This window comes from Charadrius vociferus, unplaced genomic scaffold, assembly GCF_000708025.1.
Source record: "Charadrius vociferus isolate BGI_N301 unplaced genomic scaffold, ASM70802v2 scaffold758, whole genome shotgun sequence".
NCBI lineage: Eukaryota > Metazoa > Chordata > Aves > Charadriiformes > Charadriidae > Charadrius > Charadrius vociferus.
This window is the reverse complement of record NW_009649934.1, coordinates 2,447,254-2,468,947: the sequence shown is the minus strand read 5'-3', so window position 1 is coordinate 2,468,947 and position 21,694 is coordinate 2,447,254. Positions and strand designations below refer to the sequence as shown.

Genomic DNA, 21,694 nt, shown 5'->3' with positions numbered 1-21,694 from the left:
TGTGGAGATGGCAAATCCTCACTGGACAACCTACTTCAGTGGCTCAGAGGACACACATGCAGTTTAAAACCTGAACTTCCCTTGCCGCTATTTGAATCCAGGTTTTTTCCTTTTGGAGAATATGGAAAACAGTTTGTCGACTTCCCTTTTGTAGGTACTTTCATACATTTGAAAAGTGGTATATTTCCCTTTACTCTTGTAGATTATGCTCTCCAGATCTTACTTTTCTTTTCTCTTTTCTTTTTCAGTGTCGTAGAATATTTTTAGAATCACCTTTCTCTGTTTTAAGTTTCCTCCAGCTCTATGCAAGCAAGATACAGGAGAAAGAAGAGCTCACCAGAACCTGAAAGCACTAAATTGAAAAATGTAATTCCTTATTTGCTTACAATGAACACCCCCAAAAACTCATTCTGTATCTCAAAGTAAAAGCTATGAGAAAAGGTACAATGCTTCCTTTTTTTTAAAAAAACACATTTAGAAAATTGCATCTGCATTATTACATTATTCACTAAAGTGAAATAAACCTTTATTCTGGAGTTAGTCTTAAACAGATTAATATTGATCTAATAATCTATTTTAAAGAACATTTATTTTGGAGGATTTAATCACAATACTCACCAAATCCAAGCAGATGCTTCAGCTAATTGTGATCACAACATGCACTACACTGTTAGACCTCGATACTGACTAAATGTTTTTAGTTGTAACTACACTACAAATAATTAATTGTCAATACTTTAGAATTATGGCGTTCATTTCTAGTGACACACGGCCTTTAAAGGGTACTCACTTCAAGGAAATGGTGAAAAAGATGGGATTTAAAATTAAGCAGCAGAAAAACATGGCTATAAAGTGACAAGAATTTTGTAAATAAGTTAGTGTGAAACAACAATCGTGAGTATCCACAATTTGAACAGATTAACTGTCTAGTAATTATCAGTAACTAATAAGAATTTGAGGACAGATGCAGTTAAGGCGTAAGACTGGAGCTAGAATACCTACAAACCTCTACAGAAAGACTGTGCTTCATGCATACAAGGCCTCCCCTCATTTCCTTTTCTGACAGCCAAGAACATTCTCTAACTGCTTGACCTAGTGGATGACCTTGGGAAAGGAAGACAAATAACTCTTAACTGCTTTTCCAAAAAATAAATCACCATAGCAGGTCTGGCTGGGATGGAGTTAACTTTCTCCACAGCAGCCTGTCTGATGCTGTGGTTTGGATTTGTGGCTAAAACACTGTTGATGAGACACCAACATTTTGGCTACTGCTGAACAGTGCTGGTACAACATCAAGGCTTTCTATTTTTCCTTACGTGCCACCCCAAGCGAGTAGGCTAGGGGTAGGCAAGAAGTTGGGAGGGGACACCCCTAGGACAGCTGACCTGAATCAGCCAGAGAAATATTCCATACCATAACATCATTTGCTATACGAAAGCCAAAAATTAGTCTATTAGAAGCGCCATTATAAGCAATGTGCTACTCAGGATAGGAAGAAGACGACTAAATATACCCCAAACAAGTCTGATGAATTTCAAGTATTATATCATAGTCAAAATAAAGTAGATAAAACAACGAAGACATCCTATAAGGGGCAAAAATACCTTCAATGATACAGATGACACTGCAAGCAAACTTTTTTTTCTTTTTTCCTTTGATCACACGGGAAGATAGGCATAGGATGAGCCTACTCCTTACACCATAGCACAATAACAACTGAAGAAAGCACTGTTATGTCTGAACATTTGTGAGAAGCTGGGGATGAATGCAGCCATTTGGATTGCATCTTAACATGGCGTCAGTATGTATTTCTGGGTAAGTGTCATGACAAACCACGTACACATTAAATTTTGATGAATGGAGGTGTAAAGCTCTATCCGTTTCTTTAAAACAAACAAACATAGTATGATAGACATAATGCTTCAGTAAAACAGAAACTGCAGGAATGACATACACCTTCCTATTCTAACTAATTTTGTACACCTCATGCTTTACACTCCCAGTATGTACAAGACAAAGGTTTAATCCAACTACTGTAGAAGAAAATTGTATGAATCTTATCCATTCCAGTGTGATCTAGGCAAGTTACTGTATCTTGAAGCCCGATTCCAACTTTGCTTTTACATGGACTCTACTGCTCAGTGCAGAAGATAAACCGAGCAGCGTACCTGAAACACAGCCACGCTGCAGAGTGGTCCATGCCAGCTAAGCCTACCATGGAGTCTAAACATTGCATTTCTAAGGTGAAACATAAAACCCACAAAACCCACAATCCTTTACAGCTTTTTTCTCTACCATCTACTGATATTTGATACAAGCTAAGAAAAGCTAAGAGTAGGCTGATCAATAGCTTTGTCCTCTGTATACCCAACACTGCAAATAATCCCTGAAAGAGCTGCAAGAAGAATTGCTTCCAGGTAATAAAACTGGAGAAAAATGAAAGGAAAAGTTCCCCATATTATGCCTGCTCCCCCTGCACATCAAGACCACCACTCACTCATAACTTTTTCTTCAAAATGCTTTGCCTATACATATATATTCACACTGTAGGTTACTTGCAGACCAATAATAAAAGCTAAATTATTCAGCAGTATATGCAAGAATGTGTCCCTGTACTTCCCTTTGTTTCTAGGTCTTTTTCAACTGTAAGAAGTATCAGGTTTTCTGCTTAGCTCCTCTGAACCCTAGAGTTCAACAAGGCCTCGGAAGTGGCAGGACAGAAAAATGGATTGTGAATGTATATACCAATACCACATGCCAAAAAAAATGCTTAGGTAAATAACATTCACCTACAACTGCCTGTACATATGGAAATACACTGTGCGGGAAACTTGAAGCCATATTATAGAAACCTGCTAGATAAAGTCCAAAAAACAGCCCTTCCAAAGTTGTATCGCACTCAGAAGTCTCAGCAATAGTGCAATCCTAGTTAATTTGCAAAAGCAGCTCTGCGGCAGGCCTGCACGTCTCAATCTCTTAATCTGAGCGATTAGAAGAGCTACCAGTGTTTTTTGATCTTTACATGACAGTGCCTTGAACAAAACAGGATATTCTTTCTGAAAGCCACCTTGTAACCGTTTTCAGATTTCCACTTCATCAACAAGAGGTCTGTCACATGGAAAAAGCTTGTCCCTTTTGAGCACTCATTAGCAGAAAAACAAAGAGTCCTAATTGAAAGGTATTGATTTATTTTTCAGAAAAATAAAGCTCAAAAAAACAAACTCCACATATAACTTCTTGGCAAACAGAACTATGAAAATAAATTACGTAAGTATTTACGGCAAGTCCTAAAGCTAAAGTTCGTTCTTAAAGAAAGCACTGCTAGTAGAATCTGCTACAAGAACTAGGATCTTCTTCGTCCTACAAAAATAAGTATACTTTGCATGCAGTATTGTGAGCAACCCTCAAATCTGAAGGAAAGCTATCTTCTGCATATACTAGCCAATAAACAATTGTTTTTACCTTTTAATCTGCATAGAAGCTGCTGCACAGAGCTAAAGCTACTCAAAGTGACCCAGAAGAGGCATGGTAACAGTGCTTAGCAAAAGCCTCCCGATGCCGAAACCACTCAATGCCAAGACCACTCTGTTCTGAGCTTGATGCTCTGAGCAGTGCCAGGACAGGACGAGCAGCAGATGAATACCCAACCCAGCCTGCCAACACCACGTCAGGGAGCAGCCTCATGCCAGCAGAACCACAGGTATATGCTAATGATGCAGTCAGAGATGCCACAACAAAAGCTGAAGAGACAGAAGGCGTTTTATCTTGGTGTTAGTCAAGTAGAGGGCCATCAAGAGTGCCACTGGAGCCATTCCTGTGCTCCGAAAGACCAGTCTGAACAGCCAGGCAAGATCTTCCGCAGCAGCTGTGTGGGTCCAAGAGATTTCAGTTCCACTGCCACACTCCACGAAAGGCAAAGAGGAAAAGTGATGAAAAGGGAAAAAATGCAAAGAGGAAAAGCAGTATCTCACTGAAGACACCCTTCTCAGGGTAAACGCGAATTACTGGGAGTGAGTCAGTTTGGTCCAGCCAGCCACAGGACAGCTCCCGCCTCCAGGTGGAAGGAAACCTACACTGCTCCTACAGCAACGACAGTCTGAAGTGTGATTCCTCACTCACTCAGTTGTATGGTACAACTTGGAAGCATAGCAGAGATCACTTCTCGAGCACACTGAATTCTTCAAGAATTTAAGAAGAAACCCTAATTGCTACTTAAGTGTCCCAAATACTGGAAAGCCTTCATTCAACCATGCTGTCACTGCTGGAATAACAGAGGAAAACTTTAAATATATTACATGCACGGCATAGGAACACTATTATTAACATACACACAAATTAAAATCATGTAACTACTTGTGTGGATACCAGAATTTGTATGGGTAAGATAATATTATTTTAATTGGTGCTTCAGGCGTCAGCTAGTGTTTCTTTTCTTCAGTGAATATATGAAAGTCTCAAGGTAATAAAGTCACTGAAGTTGTAGCATTTTTAATCTAAAGAAAACTGATCCCTCACAAAAAAAAAAAAAAAAAAAAAGGACAAACCAGACATTTTAAACTTACTCTGAACACCAGTGGCAGGGAGCCATATGACTTGAAAAACAGGGTGCTCTTTAGAACACGTGGTCCACATGTATTTCAAACAACGAGTATGGTCATGCTTTGTCACTTAACAAGAGAAAACTCAGCGTTTATCGGTGGCATACTATTGCCATACCCTTTCACCTCCTCAATGCATGGCCCATTAAGCAGAGACCACCACTTACTGTTTCAGCCCCCTCTCAGTGGCAAGATCATAGGTAGAAGGACTCAGAGAGGGGAACAGTAACTATAAAACCAACTTAGTAGTGTCACGTGCTTTAGAGATAGCATGTTTGGTGAAAACACAGATGCAGCTTTTGGTAGCTTCAGAGGAAAGGCAGACGCTAAGTCTGTGGGTTTGAACCCTGTCATATGGAATTATTGGGGGTGTTGGGGGCAGGGAAGCAGTGCGAGGCATTTGTCAGATTTAGACAGGGTTAGAAAACAGTGATTTAGATGTTTGTGGTCTGGTATGAAAGCAGAGTGACAGGCACACAATTGAAATTCAAAAGTTTCAATTTCAAGCACATGAACAAGATTCACAGTAATGAAGACAACTATTTCATTGCATTTTATTTAAAATACGCATAGACAACCACAACAAAAAGATTTTTTAAAAATCTGTTATCAATTGGTTTTCATATTTATTAGCCTTAAAGAGACAAATACGTATGTGTATATGCATATGTTCCTTTCCTCTGCAAATACATCTAAAACTTAGCTGCAGAGGTACCTCAGAAGTTGATAAAGAAAATTCTCACTCTTTCACTCAACTGCTCTAAACACAGCAACTGCTATTTACAGCAGTCACTACAAAACAGCACTTGCTCTTTTGTAATAATAATACAGTTATTGAATAAGTCATTATGATTAAAAATAAGCATATCCAGATATATAGCTAGTATTTGAATCTTTGTCAGCCTTGAATTCTTCAGTGAGTCTCTGAAATCATTCTTCACATCACTGGAAGATATGCATGTATGTGAATCCTTTTAACCCAGACAGCAAAGTCCCCACTGTAGAGAATTAGGCACAAACTATTCTAAGAGGTGAAGCTGAAATAGCAATTGATCTTCTACTGACTCCCACAGTAGTGACCCTTATTTGTATGGGTTAACATTAATTTATCCAGTTTGTCTGGACAAAAGAATCCCCAGCAAATAATGCAGAAGTAGAAGACGAGATATGTTTCATTCTAAATTTGCAAGGCAAAACAAGGACCCTGTTAAACAACCACTTAGGCAAGAATGCTTAAACAACTACTACTATTTTTTCTTTCTTTTAAGAACCTACTTTGCACATTTAGTCTGCTTTTTTGCATAATTCACACATGCAAGAGCTGCAGCACAGACCATCTGAATATTTAGATGAGTTTCATATTGTGGAGTTCTAGAGATTACCATCATAATTAATATATCCTTTTATGTACGTAAAGTCTGTGGTAAAGGCACCTCAACCAAAATGACAGGATAGAGGGCTTAAAAAACAAAACCAAAAAAACCTCTGTACGAACACCTCCTTCTACCCAGGAAAACACTTTGTCCGAGGACTTCCTTTCTCAGCAATTTAGAGACTGGCATGAATTGCCTTTGAGCAATCATTCTCAAAACTACTGGCAAAGGAAATATACAGAACCTAATTATTATAACACTGTAAAGAGACATTGGATTATCCTTTTGCTTTTCTATGAGCAACCTCCTCCTTTGAGACAGTGCCTTTATTTCCCAGAGTTTTGAAAGTTTCCTTGATTATCAGAAACAGTTTGAAAAAAATCATGACTGCTTTCAGCAATACACACTGTTTCCCCTTACACAATCCTATGCAAAGTAATAAATTTTTCCTGAGCTCGCACCATGTACTAATCCACAAGACCTGGTAGAATAACTACAATTAACACTCAGCGCTTGAGTAAAGCTTAGCCCATTATACCACATGTGATTTTTTTTAAAAAAAAATATCATTTGCAAGTATAATAGTACATGTATTGTTTACAGCATGCTGCTTCATGGATTAAACATCACCACTGCGTTGCAAAACTCTCATTCAACAAAATTTTTTACAGGTGTCGGTGAAGAAGCTACTGCTTTCCCAGAAAAATAGCATGTATGAGGTCACTTTTCCATTAAGCATTAAGTCAGCAGGTAAACAAACAAAACACCTGAGTACAAGAAAAAAGCTTCAAGAGCAAAAGACAGTTCAAAGCATGAGAGAAGAAAAGCTATCTTCTGATAAGCATGCAGAAGGTTTGTGTAGCAGCATTAACACTGGAGATGAAAACTACTGTAAACTGAACAAATAAAAACCCAAACCTACAAATTTGCGGATCTTGGGGTTTTGAATTTGTTTTACCACTTCAGTGTTAAGGTTATATTATTCCACTTCAGACTATAGTGAAACATGTTCTCATACTGTATCTTGTCAACCTGCTTCTCAATAGACATGCTTTACACCATTTGCTTACTCTGAACATTAGGATAAAAGTCATTCTCCTTTTAAATACAACAACTTCAATCATACTATTCATGTGAATAAAGCAGAGGATTAGGACATTCAATTTATTCACACAGACATCTCCAGCCACATAAGAATTACAGTTACATTTACAATGGCATTCTCCTTTAGGTACAAAAACCCACATGAGAACAAATGCAAAGCAATACCCCCTAAACCCATATTCTTTACATTTTTCCAGTACTGTTCCCAAATGATTTGCTAATCTATTTCACAACTAATATTTTCCATGTGTTCAGTTGTATCTAAATAATAAACACTGATATACTTAATTGAAATGCATAACAGTAAAACTGAGAAAATATGGTAAAAAAAGATACTGATTATATACCTCACATGATGAAAATTCACTGTAAGACCCAATTACAATACAACAAGCAGGTCAGGGTTCAAAATTTTCTGGACAGATGGTTAACTTAAAACACACTGACCCCCTATCAGACTGGATTAGTGCCAACAGCACTCAGCCTTTCCTACGGAAAGTGGGTCAGAATAGGTTTTATTCAAGTGCTTTGATTTGATACATCATGATTTCCAAACAACTTATTAAAATCTGCTAGATTAAGATAGCTGTATATTCTTATACAGAAAATGGAGTTTCCTCTTGGACAGCACACTTACCTTCACATTTCTCTAGGATCTGCACAGTTTCACCTAGTTCCAGGACCAAGCCTTGCGGTACAGCTCCTCGGAAGCTGCATATCACTAGAGGGTGGGGAAAAAGAGAAAGACACATATGAGGGTTGAATCTTTGTGTGAATTTTTCTTCTAAGCACAGCACTCTAGCTCACTCCTTACATAAAAATAGCTATTACACAGCTGCCCAGAAAACCTGTCAGCCAGCTTTTCCTCATCAGATATCTTTATTTCGGCCCTTATCAGAAATTAAGCTCAGCATCAACATAAAAGCCGTGCATTTAAAATGATTTTTGAGTTAAGCAAGCCTTGCAATCACTTAAATCACCAACCCCTGATTCATATTGTATACAAAGATTTTCTTGTCTCACAATTCTTACTCTACTGCACAATTCATCAATGGAACAGGCAGTCCTAACCACAAGGACTATAATAGGAAGTCAACTGCAGGAATTACTTTCCTCCAAGTTGAAACTATTTCAAGTACCATCTGTGCAGTTAATACACTGCAAAAATTCTATATTACCATACATTATTACATTTAAGTAGATATATAGAAGAATACATGAGAATCTGTACTTTTCATAACAACTAACATGACATATATCTTAAATATTTTTTTAGGTATCTTTAGTTTTCATTAACCAGGGAAAATAAGAACCCATCTTAATGTTTCAGAAAATATGAATACAATCAAAAAAAAATATTAAATGAACCTCAATTTTAAAAATAAACTTAAAAAAATTGCCATAGTGTATAATGATATATTCTTTAACCATATTTATCAAAATACAAATAGGGACATAGACACGGGTAATTACCTGAAACATGGCATGTCAAAACAAAGGATGAATTGTAAATATGGTCTGCCCCCTCCCAGTCCCGTAACGCTTGTTCACCAGCATTGAAAAACTCACTCAGGCACAGATTTAATTTAATCATACAAGTACCTTGTTCTAAATAAATACATGCTCAGACACAGAATATACCCTATATGTCACCTACACTGGAGCATTACAAGTGGAATTCCATGAGTTGAAATAGTGACCTCCAGCGGGCATCATCCCTTTTTCCAATTTAAGAGAACACTACCCTTTAAATGCAGACACTCAAGCTACGGAGCAGCTGTTCCCATGTGATGGAGCTGCGTTTCATGAATATCTTTTTACGTCAAGGCCACTGAATCCCTTATGATTAAAGCCTCTCTGTGCAGAACTTAAACCACTTAACCAGAAAGTCTGAAGTGCAGGGCAAGAACACCAAGGAAACTAAGACTATCATCTGCACTATCGACCACAAGGCATGTTTCTTGAACCTTGAATTTCCAAGAAATAATGAGAAAAGCATAGAAAAACACTTCCACCAAAATAAAAAAAATGGTTTCAACTGTATACACAGATTTCAAAATGGGAAAAGGCAAGAAAGATCAAACCACATACACCAGGCAAACACCCACACAGATGGGAGTAATATGAGAAAGAATTTGAATCAAAATCTGGAGAGAACCAAAGAGCATCAAATGTTTGCTCTTCCACAGTGAGACTCAATGCAGTGTTTAATCAAAAAGGAAAAAACTAGGGATTCTATCAACAAACCTAAACTGTTCCCTCAGCTCTTACGGCCCAGCAGAAGTCACTGCTGGTTAAATGAGGTTTTAAATTCTTGTTTACGTGAGAGACAGGAGAAACATAACAATTGGCTCCAGACTGGAGTAAAACAGACAACATAATCCAAGAAAAACACTAAGCTTGTCAGCATTCTGGATTCATTCTTCACCCATGAAGAAATCATAAATATGGATTTCAACTAAAGAAAAACTACTTAATGCTTCTCCCAAAGTACAAGAACACTGACAATTGCCAAACACTTAACTGGCAGGCCACAATCAAATCTCTAATGGCTTCTCCTTGCCCCTCCAGTATCTTAGATAGCAGCACCCTTCAAACACAGAAAATGGGCCTTTTTTTCTAATAGGCAATTTTACCAAAACAAGAAGGTACAACAATCTTTTATTTTTAAGTTATTTTGCAAAATACAGTCCTATATTAACATAACATGGCTTTTGCATTCAGACCAACAAAAATACAAAAAAAAAAAAAAAAAAATAATCAAGCATGTCTCAAAAGCACAGGATTTTAGAAATCCTGGGTGAAAAGCTACTATTGAACACACCAGAAAAAATGAAGAAATGTTAATACAGTAACAAGTTACATTCATTTATGAGACTAATTCTAGATACATGATTATTTGAAAAAATAATACATACATGATAATATTAAATCCAATTTTCAGGCCATTTTTAACTTCTCTGAACATGCCAAGATTATCATGAGACAGAGACAACAATCATGGGACACATGAGTATGAGTGGTTGTAGACAAAAGAGTAGTTTGACCTGTAGGGAGATTAATGACTGACTGGTCTTTCTCAGCTAAGTCCAACAAGTAAGAGCCAGTCTGAAAACGTAACTGCAGGTTAACACTGCACTAAATGGTGATGTTAACTAATGGTTATGTTCATTCACATGTTAACACAGTTTTGAACTAGCAAACGACAGCTGGCTTCCTATGAAAATTGTTTACTATATGAAAACTACTGAATAAAGGATGCAACCAGGAAAGAAACTGGATTTGATGCAACTGCTAGTTCTTCGGTCATCAAATACTTGCCTATTATGTAACAACAACAAGTAAGCTTGGAATGAAAGCTAAGAAAAGGTACCAGGAAAAGACACATTGTTTTTTTCAACTGCTGATATAATAAACTTTAAAAATATGGCCAAGAATAATGTCTTTAATATATTTAGGCTTACAAGGAGTAATTCTAGTAGATCTGTTAGTTTATGGATGCGAACTGCCCATTTATAAAAGGATTCTAATGGTCACACAAAAAAATCCGATATAGGGACTATCTGCATCAATATGTAATCAGCTCTTTAGAATTCAAAGTATTCGATTGATAAGATAGCCAAAGCTCTTTTCTTAGGACTACTTTAGTCAAAAAAAAACCCCAAAACACCACAACCAAAACCAACAAATGAAAAATCACAGAAGAGAATGAACTGATCACATCAGCTATAGATAAAACGTGATCATTCTTAATTAGAAAATAAGTTCTCATACAAAAACATCGACCTCATGTTCCTCATTCTTAATACAGCAGTATGAAATCTAATTCCTTCATTGATAAATCTGTAGTAATCAATAAATTCTGTCTCTTCTGTTTGATAATTTTAATACTCAATAGGGCATGTGAATAGCAATATGGATATTTTCAAAATAACAGAAATCAAATCTCAAGAGTAGTTGACTTAGTCAACTTGAATTAAGCCACATGTAACTAAAGGAAAGTCAGGAAAAATTAAAGAACCCAAATAAACTAACCAAATTCACCAAACCAGATCTCATTAAAACTGTGTAACAAGAATACAACTTAACATCTCTGATATAAAAAAGAATTGTAAAAATAGCTACTGATTGTGCAGAATCCCAGAAATTTGAGGCTATTTTAGGGTCTGATATATGATTCCAAAGTTTACTGCCAAAGTTATGGATGTTTTTGTTAAGCTAAAAATGCATTATGCAACACAATCTTGTTTAGGAAGCCACTTTTAGGTACATAATTCTTCTTAGCAGTATTATTTGAAAAATATGAACACAAATGTACATGGGAAGTATGGAATAATTTACAGAGAGAACTCTAATAACAGACTTCTGTCCTTCCCACAGAAAAATTCTTTATAGAATATGATCATCTACAGAATGTCCACCAATCAACAAGTCTCCATCATTTCTTACGAGACTCATCCCCTCAATCACCAGAATACAGAAGTAAAGAATTATCAAAATAGGCGTACAACAGTTTTTACCCACTCAATAACAGATCTGAACGATCCCTCTTAAATTCCAGGACAGACTGCTGAAATATTTAACATCTATTTTCAGATACTAAACCCCTCACGAAACATAATTTCAGCCAGCAGTTAAACCCCACATTTTGCCAGAGGAATGCTTTAAAAAAAGCACCAACACACCACTTTCAGGAATTACCTCCAAGTCAGAGGTTCCTTCCTGTGGTACCTGAACTCCATCAAATCAGGTCACAGCAAAAGAAGCCCTTCCCTCTGCAATTTATTAATGAGAAAGGCACAAACTAGTTCCCATAGGCAGTTACTCTCAAGCTGTAGCAGAGAGCATGAAGGAATTGGGGAGTATAATAGATAAGAACAGATGGAATTGGCATAACAGTTTGGAAAGCCAAAGATCCATCCAGAAGAGGACAGATCCAGAAGTGTTTCCTCGCCTATGGAACATGTCCTGATACAGTATAAGCAGGTACATTGTAAGCCACCAGCAGTAAGAGAAACTGCTTCAAAAGAATAAGGGTACACAATTAAACATGACATCTTAAGAAAGTGTCAGTGCATCTTTGCATAGCTTACTGAGTCCTCATATGTCAGATATCTAAAGGAGCTGCTTGCTGCATGGACAAAGAAGATCCACTTGAGACAATCCATTAGGTTTTACAAAAGCTGTTCTGAAACAGCCCCTGTCAACAGCTCTTGCAGAAACGGAGCCTGGCTGTGATAAAGTGGGAAGGCGTTTGCACAGACAAATAACTAGCAAAGAGATATGAAATAGAAGTAGCAGCCAGTTTTCTTAGTCAAGAGAGATTGACCAGCAAGCTGTAAAAGGATCTCTTTCGGAGCCTTTTCTGTTTAAAGTATTTCTAAATGATCCAGAAAAGCCGATCATTTGGAAAAGTGACAAAGTTTGTGAAGCCACTCAAGTTATTCAGGGTAATAAACAGTTGCAGATGGACCTAAGTACCACAACTAGAACTGGCAGATACATACCATTTAGTTCATCTACATGCTGTTTCATGAGGGATGAACAATCCTAATCTCACATACAAAACTACTGCCTCTCCCCTTGCTATTACCACACTGAGTGAGACCCTGGAATGTTATTCAGAGTTCTTGCCATAAGCGCAATGCTCAGTCACTGTCAAGCACCACCACCCCTCACCCAATCCCTCCCCATCACAGCAAAATACTGTCTTTGGGGAAAAAAGGGATGATGCTATTACCTACAGTACTGTATAAAATTCACAATGAACCCCCATGTGCCAGTTTTCCTCTTTCCCCTTTGTCAAAAACGTATCCTTTGTCTAAAAGTACAGAACAGCCTAAGGAAACGCAGAAGGAAGTGAGACAAGATACCCAGGACTGCATAAGGACTTTTATATGATTAATTATAAACCAAGATAGGACTCTTCTACCAGTAAGACTGACCGCTGAACAGGGTGGAGAGAGTATAATTGATAAGTTGCATGGAGAAGGAGAACAGGAACAATTGCAAATCATCCCTTCCAGTACAGAAAGCAGAGCAGTGTCAAATAAAACAGCAGATAACGGCTCAGGACTTTATTTAATAAAGTACTCTTCCACACAGTGCATAAACTGTGAAACTCCTCACAAGATGCTGTGGATGATAAAAAGTAATAAATAAATCACTCAAGTTCAAAAGCAAAGAGGGCAAATTAACGTATGCGTACCACCTTAGGCTCAGCAGGTCCCCAACCCAGAAAGCACTTAAGTCTTGGGAAAGCATCACATACGCTTACCTTGCTGTGCTGCTCTATGGTGAACACCTGCTATTGGTGACTGTCAAGGGCAGGGCATGGAGTGAGACGGGTATGCGGCTGGACTGTTACCATCTCTCTCACACTCACAGCCCGACCTTCTGCTGTCCCTTGCTATCTATCAATTTGTGACCTCATCTGAACACTATTATATGGCAAAAAGAAAGAATACAATTCACAGCTAAGAAATGATAAATTAGATTTCACGTGTCATTATTACTTTTTGCTGCCTACCTAAAGAACAGAGCTGTTTTCATTTTTGCTGTCGTATAATTTAAAATATATCTTCCTTTTGTAATTCCTTCTAATTCAATTTCCTATGTCCCAACTTCCCCACCCAGTCTCAGCTGGGTCATAACGTTTCCACAGATCATTTTTCTTCTCAAATGGATTATGTCAACTACATGATAAACAGTAATATAAGTGTGTCACATTTTTCACATGAACAGTGGGAAAAGCCAAAATAAGAGCAGGAAAATGCCACAGTACTGTCCAGTGCAGTACGTCCACATAAAGATCATGCAGCATCTAGTTGCTACTTCCCCTGAAACATCATTTTTTCTTAGCGTATACATAGAAATACTTTGCAGCACATGGAACTGGCATAGGTATATACCTTCCGCATACACTTTCTAATTTTTTCATCTGATGTCTACACATTGCAGTAAAGCCTTCATAAATATTTTGACATTGCATAGTGTTCTATTTACAATACAAAATATCAGTTCAGCCCATTAGAAGTAATTAGTTTATTTTCACGAAGGAACAGAGCCCTTTTCCTGCCCTTTCCCTCCCCACCTTCCCAGATGTACCAATGAAAATTTGAAGTATTTATTTAAATGAGGGCTGAGAAACAAAATCAGTTCAAGAAGTTTCTATGTTTACACTGTCCCCTTCTCCTTCCAAATCTAAATCATGTTTCTCTAATCATAAAGTTAGGTCTTTTTAAATCATCATTTATTTCTTATATTCTCTTCAACATAGAAATAATTTGCTGCTAGAACACATCCAACACTAAACCACATTGTTTTTCTTTAACCCAAGATGTTGGTGCAGCCAAGATTTAATGTAGTCTATGGGTTAACTTTGGGGAGAAAAAACATGGCATTTCATATTATCAGCTGTGAGAGCGCCTTTTTTTTTTTCCTAGTTTCACTGGTTCATTTTAGTTGCACAATGTGACAAAAGAAAAAGTTCTTAAACTCCTTCCACTGTAACGATCATAATCTTGCGAACTTTCAACGTACCTCCGTTTACTCATGGCTTCAAAAGACAAATCTTCTTGGCCTTTGTGACAGTTTTTTTTCCAGTTCTCAACGCATTATTATGATTATGTCTTACTGAAATCCTGGTAACTTGCAATATTTTTAGATGACATCAGCAGAAAATAGACAAGTGTTTTAGGTTAAAGTATGCCATTTAATTTTTATAAATGTTTTGTACCACACTCAATGTGCAGTTATTCAGGTTATGCAGTAATCATGCCCTAAGCATATCTTCAACCAAACTAATTTCAGAAGGGATGGCAAGGATAAAGCATTGGAGAAGCATGGCTGCAGTTGTGTTGCTCTATACCCAAATTACTTGGCTCTACACCCTATTGATTTATAATCACACTGAGCAGACACTGAATTGTGTTCTCTGCTACAAAAGTCAAAAGTTCTGAAGTTTTCTGACGGTGTAATTTATGCTTTATAATACATAACTCTATGTTAAACTCAAACCTCTATCACAGCAGCTAAGAATTTGGGGTTCGTGTTTACTTTGGGTAAACACATACAACGAACTCTTAAATTTCACAGTCCTTATAAAGAATTTCATATTCAACTGCTACCAGTTATCACTATTACTAGTTAACATGGAATATAAGTCAATCTCTGAGCTTAATAATGACTGATATTGATTAATCTTTAAGAAAATGATGTAATTACTTCAGACTGATAAATTAATGTTATGACAAGAATGTGTCTTTCCTCAAAATGTTTTTTCATATGAATCCACCTATTAAAAGCATCTAGTATCAAAGAGTGTAAGCTGTTTTTAACAGCTGAATAAAATGAACTTTATTTTCTTCCCTGTAATACCTAGATGATAATAAAGGCTCCACATAAGGTAAGAGTCACTGTAGTAGGCAAGATTAATGATGGCTCTAAATCAAGTACCTTTTCCCTAATAGAGGCTAAAACAAGGAAGTGAAGGAAGAATAATAAAACAGGCAAGGATGTAGCTTTCCCCAGCTGGAGCCATCAGTGGACTGGGAACTTGTCAAAGAAGTTTTTTATTAGTATTAATTTTATATGTGTATTTAATAGTGTTTTCTATCCTTTTTCTTCTACAGAGCCACCTAAATGTTTTTGAACCACATCAACATTTAACATCTGCATCACCCCAGAATTCCACACACCACTTATGCATCACATAGAAAGTGGGTTTTTTTAATTGTTCAGATCCTGCATCACCAATGCCCTCTTGGAATTTTGTGAAAATAAAAAGAGTGAACAATAAATTTCTATTCTTATACTCCACAGTATTTATGGTTTTAGAATCTTCCAAACTGTCTTTTCTGAATAATTTGTTTTTTAAGAAGGATAACAGATGTTAATTCTTTCTAATTTACACATGGCAGACAGGGAAAAAATCTCTAAGCCACAGCAATATGACTGCGCAAGAAAAAACCCAACATTAATACAAGTTACCACACAGAGGAAGAGACAGCTAAGAGGTGAGATTTAGCTCTACCTTTTTGTGAGGCAACTAGGTTGCACAATCATGCCTACAGGCAGCAAAGAATTAATACTTTCCAAACCACCATGTACCTTCCACTCTGAGCCTCTCTCAGAACTACAAAACTGTTTCCAGCAAAAAGGAGTAGTTCTTGCAAACATAAAATTGTGGGTTTAATAATTTAAAAGACAAAAAAAACAGTTAATGAGGGAAAACACCCTTCACATTTTTATAACAAAATTAAGGCCAATATGATTAAATTTTTGTGGAACTGCTTGATTAAACCTGGCAGCTTCATAGATTGCACAGTTAAACTCTGATGATATTTGACAAGGGAGCAGAACCACAAGGAAATTAAAATGAAAACATTTTCATTTTATTTACAAATGCCTAGAAGAATACTTTCACCTTCACAGTATACCTTCCAAGTATTTAAACGATTAATTGTGGGTGAGGGTTTCAATTATTTCCCAGAAATGAACTTGAGACCTGTAAATTTATTTGCAAGTCCAGGCCACATTCAGCAAGTATGTTTACCAAGAAAACAGGGAACAAAAGCCAGGTCTAGTACTTCCAAAACATTCTGCCGTTTAAGCAAGATGGACAACAAAGAATTAAGGCACAAAGGAGAGGACATATCCAATTACACCCTAAAAGCAACAGCCACCCAAATAAAACAACACAGGGGTTTTGCAGCAAGGGGCATTTCTTGCAGAGTCTACTGGTACACATGACACAGAACAGGGCTCTAATCCGATTGGAATTGCCAGGCACTAATGTAATACACACACACAAAAAAAGATTATCAAAAGCTGATTAAAAGCCATCCAAACATTACAATCGAAGAGTAGGGATTAAACAAAAGACATGATTTAGAAGAGGGCTAAAGAATTTTTTGACCTTATTAATGGTCTTTAAGAACTTTTATGGAAAACCCTGAGGAAGAAAAATATACTTGAGAATTGAAAGCAATCTGTTACACGTAAGGTTTTGTATATTACCAAAATTACACTACAATTAAGTGAAGGTATTTCAGGCTGGTCCGGGAGCACTGGCAGTTGCTAGGCAGCATCTGCTCCTGTCAGAGATGCTTCTTTCTTTGTGCAATACAGAACCTCAGCCAGAAATACTGCCACCAATGGATTATTACAAGGCAGCTTACTGCCATCACATGGCATCTGCAAAGTGCTCAAACTGCTGCCTAGCAACACCGCCTCTTTCTACTGAGTCATACCATCACTATGAAAATATTCATGTAAAAAAAGAAACAGATGCCTGAGAAGAAAGGTGATCATTCACTAGCGAAGTGAATTATTGCTAGCATCCTTCCCCTACCCTCCAAGATAAAAATAGAGATCAGGCTCAAAAATCAGGAGCTGTTTAAAACAGTTTTGCACAACCTGGTGATATGAGGTAGAATTAAGGAACAGGCTAAAAGCCCACAGCACTGTCCACTACCTTAGCTACATTAAGGACCTGATTTTGAGCTTCTACCTTTGCAGGCATCTATCCTAGTTACTCATGTCCTTCCTGTAAATCTATTCCCTCAGCTCATTCAACTTCCACTCTGGCCATACAGAAGTCCCTCACCCATACATCATGCCCTGTATGCAGGAAGTAAATGCAGCAGTTTCTTCTTCTCCTCTTTAAACAGAGACGAAGGCCGTTACAGTTTCCAAAACACTTCTCCCTCTTTCCAATAGCTAACCTGCAAAGAGGAGAAAAACACTGACCTACACAAAGGAGCATGGAGCCATTGTGCACTTCTGCATTCCAGACTGCGAATATAAGCCAGAAACGGCTACGCTTTACTGTTGAACACTAGGAAACAAAATAAGAAACCAGTCAAGTTTTGAATATCCTGGAGGATGGAGATTGCATTACCTCTCCAGGCAACCTGCTCCAGTGCTTTACCATATGCACTGTGAAAATCAATGTCCCTTACTGTAATTTGTCACCACTGCTCCTTCTTTCACTGCACAACTCGGAAAAGCACCTGGTTCTGTTTCCTCTCTAACTCCCTAAAAATTAGCTAACCACACACTAGACCCCTTCTTATCCTTCTCTTCTACAGGTTGTACCAGCCTAGACCTCACAGACCCTCCTCTCATCATGTGGTCCAGCCTCCTAACCATCTCCTACTCTCACCACTCATACTGTGAGATACGGTGCTCTAGACACAGCCCCCAGAGTGATTCCCCGGAGGAGGGAATGACGACTTCCACCACCATCCTGGCTATACAGGAACACAGCCCGGTGTGCTACTAGCTATGCGGCAGGAGAGCACCACTGATTCATGTTCACACATAGAAAAACACAGGTATCATCTCAGTCTTTTACATCCTATCCCATTTTACACTGATCATAAGGCTTTTAGTCCTCCCATCTAACTGCTAAGTAAGTTCATAACATGTTAAAATTACCTGGGCATTTACAGTCAGTTTGCACATTTCCTATGAGGAGGAGGAAGGGGAGAATAGCGCAAAGTGTATTTATCAGTATACCAGCTCCTGCGTCTTAGTTGAAAACCCTGTATTTTAGCCTGTACTGTCTGCCATACAAGAATTTTTTGTGGACAACTGAAGATAGCTTACAAGACTGCTAAGAAACCTTTCTACCCACACGCAAGAACTTTCACCTTTTTGGTTAACTATTTGCTACTAAAACACCAAAAAATGAAATATTTGCCTGACATAACTGAAGATACTTTTTTTATGAGTCTAAAGAATTTTTTACCTCCGCTAATCTTGACTTAAGCAAACATACATTATTTAATGCTATCAACGTGATCTAAAATATTGGGAAAATCCTCTTTTCCTCTTCTTGCATCCTCTGCCAGGGTTGAAATAATTAACTTTTCATTATTAAAAGAAGAATAGTGTTTTGTGTCAGCAACCTGAAATGTAGTCACTCCAGAATGGAAAAAAACAACAAGACGAGAAGTTGCAGTTAAGGGCTTTGCTGTGATGGAGAAAGTTAGAGAAGCTTATTTTCTACCTCCACTTCCCCAGAGTCAAAACAGCAGCTGTTTCTGCAAGACCAATGCTTCAAAAGCAATCTTCCTTGGGGCAAAACCCTTGGACCACAGAGATAACCAAATACTTACCAGAAGAAAAAAAAAACAAAACCCAAAAAACGCAGCAGAGCAACTATGTTCATAATTCTGATCAGACCAATGCACTCAGAAGGGCTGAAACAGAACAGCAAGCGGGCAGAACGGACAGCTGCAAATTACCCTGCGCGTGACGGAGCGATGAGGGAGTAGGACTGACAGCAGCAACACAAGCTGTTCCAAGCGGATGCTGAGCTGCGTGGTCAGCAGACAGCAGTCCCAAGCACATCAGCTCACAGAGCTGGTCTTTCTGTGCCCCAGGCCAGCTCTTCCCATACTAACAAGCCACTGTCAGAGGAACGGCCAGTCAGTATAACTTTTAATCAGAAACATGGACACAGAGGTTATTCACCTTGCCACTCTCTTCATGCAAGGCCAGGTACACAGGTAGCATGCGGCTCCATTTCGGACAGTATGTAATAGCAGATGTCAGGGCAAAATTATCTCAAAAATGTTGATCCTGCTTCACTAAATGCAGTGAAACTAGACTGTTGCCTCTTTCATTTATCAAAAATTGAGTTGCCCATCATTCAGCTCATGAGAGAGAAATTAAATAGAGAGAGAAATAAACACAAAGACACATCGAAGTTCAAACCACAGTTTTGAACTTATTGAAGAGAATTTTTCTTTTACCTTCTTTCAAAATAATTCACATTTTTTGATTATTTATCCCACACTGGCTGACACTTTCTCACTTGTGCCTACACTCTCTGTCCATGTATATAATATAGCCATATATACATAAACTTACATAAATGAGAACATGTGCCTGGGTGAAGTGAGCAACTTTACACAGACATTTCCATAGGCATTTTTCTCTACAAAGAAAGAGATGGGCAAAATAGAAACATCTCCTCCTACCTTCCCAGATTCAGGCCCAGTTACTGGAAACATATATCACTCCCTACAGGGACTATTTAACACTGTCTGCAATAGTCTCCTATGAAAGGTTTTCTGCTGCCTTTACAACTTGTTGGGGTAGACCCCACACCCCAGCAAGACAAAGGACTGTATGCAAGCCAGTACCCAGACAGACCTGTAACAAGTTATATATTGCTTTCAATTGGCTTCTGTTTAACAGTTCTTCTGGGTTTCTCTGACGTGAACACAAGGCTTCATTTATCAAGATCAGAAGACTGAAAGGGCAGGTATACTAAATTAATAGTTGGCATAAACTTCTCATTCACAAACACATTTAGAGGGAAGAGAGAGTCCCCTGCTGTTCAAATACACAGAAACAAGAGATTTCTAGAACAGTAAGCCACCTGCCGAAGCACACTGAACTACACTCCAGCATGCTGGGTAGCTCACAGACATATATTCAAAACAAAGAAAATACAATAATTCACCACTCCATGAACTACCTACTGCCAACACTAGAAGCGTTTAGTGCATAAGCTTCCTTATATTGTCGCATCTAGACAAACCTCTATTTTTGTTCTAGAGAGTTAGTGGTATCACTGTACCTCTGAAAGCAGAATGACCTGCTTTTAATCACGAAGAGTTAGCTGGCACCGCTTGTCATAAGCTTTTCTTAAGGCTTAATATCCAGAAAGACTCAAGCAAAGAAAATGCAGTCAAATGCTGAAGTGGGACAAGAGGGAAGCCTTATCCTTGTAATAAGTAACCACCTCACAACTATACTGGAAAGCACTGAGTCTGCTCACACCCAGTCTTCCTTACACCTTCAGTAAGTTTTGAGCAAAGACTTGTTTAAACAAACACTAAAATATGTCTAAGAGGAAGGAATTACAGCTAAAAAAACTTAAGAGATGCTTTCAGGATCTCAGAAGAGATCATAAAGTTCAATTTGACATGCAAAAACCTGAATGGAGATTTCATTTTAACATAAGTCACCTGAGTGAGATTTTTCATCTCTTTGCCTTGAGGTTCAGTGAACATACAGATTTTGAAACAGAACTAAGAATAAAATGTAGTGATATTAAGGCTGACTCATAATTCAAAAACAATCAGTGGAAAGACTGCTGTCAATTGCAACTGGTTTTGAACGAAGATCCTACTGTATGCTTCCTTTGCCTCTTCCTCAGTGAAGAAGCTGAGAAAAGAACACAAATTTAATTCACCGTACATATCAACAAAAATTTCTCTGAAGCAGGAGAAAAAGTTGTATCAGGCTCTTTAACAGATGAATAATCTTGCAAAGATTTTCCATTCTTTGGTCAGTGTTTTCACATCCACATCTAAAAAGAGCTCCCATTTCTCAAAAGAACAAATTGACGAAATATGCATGGCCACTGATAACACTAGTTGTTGGAGGTCATCAGGCATTTACAGCTCTGCCATATAAGAGCTACATTCCAAATAATTAACATATTAATCAGAAAAGCTTGTGTATCTACATGTCATTGTGCATACGAAGACAAAGAACTCTTCCTCGTTCCCACATATCCCCTTTTTGTAGGCTTCTAAATGCCACCAAATATGTGGTAGAGAATTTTCTAGATCACAAGTTCTGGTAACAGTTCTT

General features: G+C 37.8%; 1 protein-coding gene across 1 annotated transcript in view; it reads right to left on the bottom strand.

The window, feature by feature from the left end:
• Nucleotides 1-18,325, bottom strand: part of DOCK3 (dedicator of cytokinesis 3) — a 207,870-nt gene extending 189,545 nt beyond the window's left edge. Inside the window, exons 1-3 of the mRNA XM_009891301.1 lie at nt 18,243-18,325; nt 17,765-17,802; nt 7,713-7,796 (exon numbers count right to left, since the gene is read on the bottom strand). Coding sequence (XP_009889603.1) covers nt 7,713-7,796; nt 17,765-17,802; nt 18,243-18,325 — 205 coding nt within the window. The remainder of the gene's footprint in view (nt 1-7,712; nt 7,797-17,764; nt 17,803-18,242) is intronic.
• Between the last annotated feature and the right edge of the window lie 3,369 nt (nt 18,326-21,694).